We start from the raw sequence: 8902 nt of genomic DNA, 5'->3' as shown, positions 1-8902 counted from the left end.
GCTGAAGGGACGCTTCACGGCAGTGATGGAGCTCCATCCTCTTACCTACAGCTTTATACAAAACAACAGCGGTGCCGTTGGTATGTGCCTGGGATCACGATTGTTAAAATTCCATTTAGTCATGCAAATGTAAATTAACAATCAGTGTTTGCAAAGACCAGCTAACGCGACGTTAACTACGTGTAAATACTCGTTATAGGTACCCCAGTTCCTTGTGCTAATAGCAGCTTTGAAAAGTCCATCAGAGAACTTAATCCATTGTGCTTTTTGTCCTGAGCACATATACCCTCATACTGAGAGAAACAGCTTTAAACATTTCATTTAACTTTTACACAGTACTGTATATGTGTGTGTGTAGAGAGAGAGAGAGAGAGACTGAAAGAGACTTAAAAGATCTGTGATTTCATCTCTGAAAGAATGACCTTTAAGGAGGCCGTTTGATCACTGGAGGGGAACTGCAGTCCTTCAGCGGGTCAGACAGAGTGATAAATCCCACAGGAATGACAATTCCCCGGATGAACACAGTGGCAGATACTGACCTACCGACTTACGCTGATTTTCTGATCAAACACAGCGGTCTGTGACACAGACAACACAGATAAAATAAGTGAGAATTTTAACGGTAGTAAAAGATTTTTGTTGTCCATGCAGTAGACCAGTATACAGGGCTGCACTGGGACGAATCGGCCCAGGACTTTGGGGTCCCCCATGGTAAATGTTGCTGTTACACTATTCAGCGGCAGTAAAATGAACAAGCATGAAGTTTTTCCTCCGCAGCCCAGTTTTCCACCTCCCTCTGAAATGCTAACGGCAGCGTCCGTGAAGCTGTGAAACCAGGGCAGGGCTGCTGGGATTTGTGATTTGCTAGGGATTCATTTGCCGTTAGAAAAGTAGACATTTCACAGAAGGAAATCAGTGGGTCTGACTCTGCTAGTAAGATTATTATCCTGGTTTAATTCTAATGAAAATGCATCTGAGCCTGAGGTTTAAGTTAACCAGCGGAATGTAGGTGGCTGTGTTTGCAGGGGGGCCAACTTTGGTCAGGTGGCTGGAATGAGATTTTCAATTGGAGACAAGCCTGCACACACATTTACATGCATGGAAGAGTTTATTACCTGGTAAATTGTCTGTAAGGTTTGCAAGCTACTCCGATGCTTTTGATGTAGCTAATGTTAGGTTTATAATGGAATAATATAGATTCGTCGTAAGACTGAGCGTGAGACTCTGTAAGAGTGAGTGCCAGATGAACCCTGATATTTGCAATATGCAAGATGTGGGGAGAGGGGCTGGATTCCAAGTGCCTAGTGGCTGTGTAACATATGTAAATATGTATAGATATTAATATATAGGCTGGAGTATAGCCAGCAGATCCTTATCCCATGTCCCCGTATCCCATCTTACTCTCTTGCGATGACATCACAGGCCTGAATTATACTGTGGTACCCAGGGTCTTACCTGCAATGTTCCTTACCTGCTAGACAGGATTCCGCTCCGTCACAGGACGCTCTCACGCTCTTCCTGGCTGAGTAATGGTTAAGGGCTTGGATTTAATAGGAATTGTTTTGCTACAAAATATGTGATCACTTTACAGTAACAGTTCATTCTTTGTAGTTATTTTTGCTTGATTCCAGATGGTTTCAATGTTCAGTAAACAATTGAAAACATGAAATCCGGAGAAACAGAGGGGACAGAAACCTGTGTGTGAAAGAGCGAGAGGGTTTGTGGGTTTGAGTCCGCGGAGGGTCCTGTCCACAGTGTGGAAAGATAGCGAGATGAATACATTGGTCGTAAGTTCTGGAAACTTCCTCTGATAATTCTGATGGATACGGCTGGCGGTTGGTCCTCATTAGCAGTATCCACCTGCTCTGGCATCTTGAGGAACACTTGTTGTTTCTTCAATCGTGTTTTTCTTCTCTGGGTACAGCCCTCTCACTATCAGTGTAATGGGTCTCAGTGAGACGATTCTGGGTAAGATTTCCTCTTGCAAGTGTATCCTGCTGGTAATCAGCAGGGCAACTAATTCAAAATAATAAATTACGATTTGAAAATGAAATTTCGTATTGACACAATTTGTTAAACCCATTCTTCCATCTCGCACAATAGTGGCTTGCAAAAGCAAATCAACTGAGATTGTAGTAACATGTTAATATTATAAGATTCCATGCGAGCTGTTCAAGTAAAACAGTGTCGTACTTGTTTAAATAAACGACTTGGATTGTGTTTGTTCTGCGTCCAGGCATGGGGAGGTGGACAGCTATACCTGTATCTGATTAGGCCTCAAATTCCAGCGGAGCCACATCCGAGACACTCTCCCATGTCAATTTCCTGGAGAAAATTAGCAGAACAAAACAGGGACGTTCAGCTCACAGCAGGCGCCGATGTCTCCTGTATGCAGGTCAGGGTTTTAGCGGGGGAGGGGGGACTTAGCATACTAACTGGTTTGACTTAACACCTGGTGAGCTCATTTGTGTCCATTTAGACTTACAGTGTGAACCATTTAGTTTACATGTGTCACATTTGCAAAGGGAGCCAATATGAATATGGGGACATCACAAGCACATAGTCATATAGCTGAACATGTGGGACTTTTCATTCAAATTAATCTTTATGACATGAAGATTGGAAAAAGTGTAAAAAGTATTGTATCCAGTACAAAGTACAAATGAGCTGAAATAGTAATATTTAAGACAGACTGTAATTGTAATGACGTTAATCTAATATGATCACATGACATTTAATAGATAAACATTTTTCATAACACGGTTAAGAAATTATTATTGTAAAAATTGTTGTGCTGTTACTAAGTTACATTAATTTCTGAGTCAGTTTCAGAGGCCACACATGTGAGCATAAAAACAACAGATTAAACACTGGAAGCTGTTGTTTAACCAGAGTGTCGTTTATTAACTTTAATAAAGAGTGAATTAGGAAATCGCCTCAGCTATAAGAGACGGATAATTTCAAACATGTTGAAAGCTAAATCTGGCAAAGCACATTCCAGTATGAGACACTGTAAACGTGTCACTAAAATGTGATGACTGTTTAAATGGAAATTATGCTTGTATTTGTTTCTTTCCTGGTCTAATTGTAATCGCAACATTTATCCTGAAACTCTACCGTTTTAGTTATAGATCAGGTATAAAAGCATGGTAGAATCCAGAGGGGTTCAGAGAGATGTAAAGGAAAAGGTCTTCATCCTGGAGAACGTTGACGTCTCACCAGACATCAACAGCAAGACGAAGTCAGCTTCTCGATCAGTGCGGTCTGAAACCCGGCCAGTGCACCCACGCAACGGTAAAACCTTAAAGATCGCCGCACTCTCGATTTCCAGCGCTGTCACCCGCAGGCATTAATCAGAAACGTTAATTGAGCTGTTCGGTACAAAGTAAAAGTTTCGCCAGGCAGGGAGATGGTGCTTAATAAGCACTGCAATGCTGACAGTTATACAGTGAGTTAACTGTCAGAGTTAGTGAGCAACTGCAGGTTGTAACTGATCTGAACCTTGTTTCCCAAAAGCATCAAAATGCTATGGTGGTCAGAATATAAATAAAATTTAATGGAGCTTCTAGTCATTGAAGCATTAAAATATTTTTGACAAGAAGACTGCTGTCCGCTTAGGAGATGAGGTCGAAGCTGGTGGTGTTGAATGCGCTTCTGTGTTCAGTTTCTGTAATATGTTTGTGTCACATATACATAGTATTTCGTTTCAACTCTTGCCTTCAATAATTAACGGAGATAACTGCAAGACAGAGGAAAGATCAGTGAAATGTTGTGTACATCCATTTTCGAGCCTTCCTTCCTAGTGAGGTATATGGTCTTATATCTGTTGACTAATATATTTCAAAAGCTTAGTCAGACATTTCACTGCTGAAACTCTACAGAGATCATTGATGTTATAATTAAAGATCAATTTCTGATGCAGGGAATGTTTCATTTGGGAATGTTTGTGTTTTTTATGATTAGATGCCCCTTTTTCTCAATCAAAGTGCAGTGCAGCCTCTGGACAGACCCAAGCAGATTCACATACATCACTCAGCAAAATGACTCGCTGAATGTAAGCTGGCACACGAGAGACCAGGAAGAGACAGTTTAACATCTTTGGTCGGAGGGAGAACCGAGCCGTGAGACACGGCGCCTGGCAGGAAATGGGATCAGTGTTCGGTGAAAATAGTGTCTTTCTCAGCAGGCATGGAGGCAGCAATGGGAGCGAAAGGAGACAAAGAAGAAATGCGGCTTTCCTGGAAATGAGGACGGTGATGAGGGGAAGGGGGTGGTGAGGGGAAGGGGCCGCAGCCGGGTGAGGACGAAGGGAAGCACGCACTTTGTACTGTCACCAGAAACAAGGGTCTGTTAGCATTTACCAGCATTCCAAATCTGGTCACATGACTCTGGCTGTAACTCCACCCACACGGCAAGTTCTGTGAAACTGCGAAAAGGCCACTAATCAGAGAGGAAACTGTCTTTGTGTTCGTCCATGTGTACGACTTCAGGAACGTTAAGCAATTGAATGCATGCAAATTGGACAGATCATAGAGGAAGGGAGCTGTTATCATCGAGACTAAGCGTTTATTCTAAGGAGCTGCAGACTGATTGTCATTAATCCGGGGTGCCAGGATGTCAGCGGGACAGGAGAGAAGAGAACAGGAAATGCCAGGGAAATAATGCTCTAATGTAATAACACGAATTAACATTTACTAGGAGATACCATTTGGTGTGAAAAATCTATTCATAATACAAAGTAAATAACAGACTTTCAAAAATGATTTAACAGGTATAACACGGTAATTTACCTTGTTTCGTTTCAGTCACAGCGCCGGAATGGTACCTTTACATTAGATGTGTTTTTTTACACCACAGCTTTAGACTTTACAACAACCAGCAGAGTAATAATTTTCTTTTTTGCTGTCCACCGAGGATCACAAAGTTCACGTCGACTTCATTTTCGGGGAAACAGGAGAAGTCTGACCGCATCGTAAGCAATTTTCCAGCCGAAATGCCAGATAACATGTGAGTGGACTGCTAGGCAGAAGGAAAACAAAACCAAGCCACGTAACAGAGCTTTATACAGGGATGACTTATAAACCCAAGAAATTAAACATGATTTCAGAGTAATTTATATGCGTAGAACTGCCATGGATAGACTAGGTAGTGCAACAGGTGGACCAGCTACACCGACAAACTCCAGAAGGCAACTGGGTTTATTATTATTATTATTATTATTATTATTATTATTATTATTATACTTGATTTAGCAAATTTGGAGTTCCCCTCATGTAAACACCTACCTGTTTTAAAAGCACTCCTGCAAAAGGGAATTGTATTTTTTATGCTGTTATCTTTCTATTCAAGGCTTACCTCTGTTCCGATTGGTCATAAACGCATAAGGTATATAATGTAAAATATCCTTTTCCATAAAACTTAATTTTATAGAGTCGAGTGGAAGGCGCAGGTGATGGAATGTCACTTTTCAGTGTCGTCATTTTAGCTTCTGTGAGGACGGGGTCGAGGCTGAATGTTCAGAAGAGGTGAAAGCATGCATTCCCACTAAATGTTGCCCTGCTGTTTAATACTCATATTGACGATAACAATATTGAGACCAAAATGAATTATAATCATTAAGCAATTGTTCTTTCTTATTTCAGCACTGAGTAAGATTTGAAATGCAGCAAACAATAACAAACAAATTTATTTTTGTAACACAACATTGCATTGTCTCACAGTGCTTTACAGCATCCCCACCCAAGCTCTGCAAGGACACGTGGAATCAAGGCCCCTCCTGTGCACAGCATGAACAGAGAGACACCGCAGAGAGAAACAGAGTCTGTTTTATGCTGTTATCATCGCATTTACAGCTCCTTAAAGAGGAGCTGATCAGTATTTCAAAGACGAATTAGTGTGCAGTATTCTGGTTTGTACAGAAAATCTATTTTGTATTTTAGAAAATAAAACATGAACTGATATGTGTGCAGTGACAAAGAACTATGTGCAAGCACAATATTCATAATACGACGGTATTTGGTATCTGATAATAATGTATGCAGAGATGTGACTGGATTATAGGCAGTAGGTAACACTGTGGTTGGGTGGTGAACTGGTGTCCCGTCTAGGCACTGCGTTGGGAGCCCTGTGATGGGCTGCACTATCCCAGAATGCACAGGGAATGGGGCAGGGGAATCACACTGCGTGAGACCCCCGTGACGAGCTGAGTTACCCCAGGACACATGGGGAATAACAGTCCATTGTGGGGCACATCTTTCCACAGTCACAAATTTTGGGCAATTTAGAGACACCTGAATCTAAACTGTGTTTTTCTACTGTGGGCAAAAGTCTGTGTGAACAACAGAGAACATGAAACATCGAACACAGCAGGCACACAGACACACACACACACACACACACACACACACACGGCCAGGGGTGGGATCCAGCTCAGAGTGCTGGAGGTGTGAGGTTGTAGCACTACCTACTGAGTCATGAAAAGAAACCATTGTGCAAAATAAATGAAAACCAATGTTTTTTAAAGGATTTATTTATAAAAATTTAAAACAGAGCACTTCATTTCTTAAAGTTTTTTCCCCTACATCCCTTATTCTACATAATCATATATCATAGCATCTTCAATGACTTACAGCCGGGCTCCTAACCAGGCATAGAATTTACAAGAAATAGCTACAGATAATAAAACTGTTCTTAAAAATGAAATAAAGCATAACTAGTGGAATGCTTTGGTATATTCAACAACAGTTCTTTAACCATGGTCTGGAGAGTTTGCTACATATCAAAGCGTGTGAATTGCATACAGTATTATAAAGAAGCTTGGCCTCTATGTATATCCAAAAGAACAGCAAGGACAAATAAACAGTCGAAGAGTCCAACTTCGTTTATATATGACTGTCGCCTCAGGGTATTTTACTTGGCCTGAAATGAAAGAAAATACGATTAAACTCTGTTGACATCTAATGACAATAATGATCATTTGAATCAGAATGTTTAAAAATCAACAAATAATAAAATGTTGATTTAAGGCAGTTCGAAGAGCTATAAAAGTGACTAAGCACTGATAACTGCAGATCCTAAAAGGTTTAAGAGCAAAAGAGCTTAACTTATACAACATGTTCAGTGACATGCTACCATGCTGATTTATTCCAGAACATCCATCCATCCACCCATCCATCCATTTTCTATACCCACTTAATAGAATATAATTGCAAAAATACAATAACTTCAGAGATCAAAGTCATCTTAGACTTCCTGGTGAGTCATACTATGCCAGTATATGTTAATCCCTGAGCGTCACCCTTTACAATGGGCGGGGCTTATGAGTGGGTGGGGCTGGTGAGTGGGCGGGGCTACCTCAGCCATGGCCGGCAGATTCCTGTGTGGGTGGAGCCACATGGTGGTGCGGGCCTTGCTTCTCTGCCTCTGGGTCAGCTTCCTCATTAACCTCTTCACTCTCTTATCCCTGGGGTCGGCACACTTCACGGATTTCTTGGTGTACAGGCTGTAGTGATGTCACCAAAGTTAATGAGCCACAAAGTTAACTAATCTGGACAAGAAAATGAGAATAAGTAAAATGTTTATCTAAGATATATGATACAAGTTCGACGTTCAGTGTTGGAATTCTCAGAGGGTCGTGATTATTTTCTATAACTAGAGGCTCAGATTGTGTTCCTGCCTGGAAGAGTCAGATTCCTTTGATTGCTATCCAGCTAACATTAAAGGAATCTGAACTATTTCACAATCACCTTTAGTTAGACTCTGTGTTGCAGCACTGAAAGGAATCTCTGACCAGTGTCCCAGGATGCTCCGAATACTTACATGATAGCCTGTATGCTGCAGTCGGGCCCTTCTGTCTGCACCTCGAACCTCAGCACATCCTTTGCTCGGATCTTTTCCTGGGAGTACCGCATGCAGCACTGAACGTCCCTCTGCATCTGAACCCCCTTCCCTGTCAGACAGAGGCAGGCTTCATGGTTAGAGTGCCCCCCCATGCCTGGTTACTGCAGGTAACCCCAGAGCAGAATGAGCCTGGGGTAGGAATGTGTCTGGGAATGACAGCGATAGTTTTGGCTTCATTATCTGATCCTGTTTCTGCATTTCAAAGAGGAGGTGACATGTAACGGCTGCCAATGCGATCGCATGAGCATCTCCTGCGAGAGCCCGAGGACGGTTCCTTGCATTAGCTCATCACCCTGCTCTGTCTTTTAGGGTGGTCAAGGCGGCAAGTCTACCTGACGAGGAAGCTGAACGCACGCAGCCTGCTTTCCAACGATAGCAGGTCCACTGATGGTGCGGAGACATGATCGTTAACGTCTCGCATCCTGCTTGTTGCTAACCAACCCCTTGCACACAGTTTAGAGATCACACACTGCCTGGGATCACACTTTACCAGGGTAGTTAACCACACAGATAAGCAGCACAAATTATTCAGGGCTACAGTAATCTACAGTACTAGAGACTGCTCTCCCTTTTTGGTGTAATTACATGGCTTGAGATACATAGAAGTTTCTTTGTTTCATGTTAAAAATCTTGCTGCTGTGTGCGTCTCGCCTTAGCGACTCTCTTGTTTCCTCGCAGCGACACTCTGCCTACTCAGGCATTCTTCTGTTACCTGAGCCTCTGTTTTCCCTCTTGTTCTCCGCCTGGCTCCTGCAATTGATTCACACAGCCGCGTTTCTGCATCACGTACGGAACTGAAAGAATTCAACGTCCAGAATCCAAGTTCCTCAGCACAATGCGGTCCTACCTTGCAGGAATCCAGCGAGAGTCACAGCGAGCAAAGCCACGGAGAGAGCTCTCGAGGACATGGCGAGTCTTACGGGGAGTTAATCGCCTCTTACACCTTTCCCTCTCTTGCCGATTCCTTTTATATTTCCCCTCTCTCTCTCGCTCTCTCTCAGTC

General features: G+C 42.4%; 1 protein-coding gene across 1 annotated transcript; it reads right to left on the bottom strand.

Annotated features, from left to right (window-relative positions):
* Positions 1–6511: 6511 nt before the first annotated feature.
* On the bottom strand, positions 6512–8902 carry ccl44 (chemokine (C-C motif) ligand 44). Its single transcript, XM_048977503.1, has 4 exons — positions 8747–8902; positions 7819–7948; positions 7354–7501; positions 6512–6918 (listed from the first exon to the last, which is right to left on the bottom strand). Exons 1-4 carry the CDS (start codon positions 8805–8807, stop codon positions 6910–6912), a joined length of 348 nt encoding a protein of 115 aa, XP_048833460.1. The 5' UTR covers positions 8808–8902; the 3' UTR covers positions 6512–6909.

The sequence above is a fragment of the Brienomyrus brachyistius genome, chromosome 15, assembly GCF_023856365.1.
Source record: "Brienomyrus brachyistius isolate T26 chromosome 15, BBRACH_0.4, whole genome shotgun sequence".
Taxonomy (NCBI): Eukaryota; Metazoa; Chordata; class Actinopteri; order Osteoglossiformes; family Mormyridae; genus Brienomyrus; species Brienomyrus brachyistius.
This window is presented reverse-complemented; position numbering and strand designations above follow the sequence as displayed.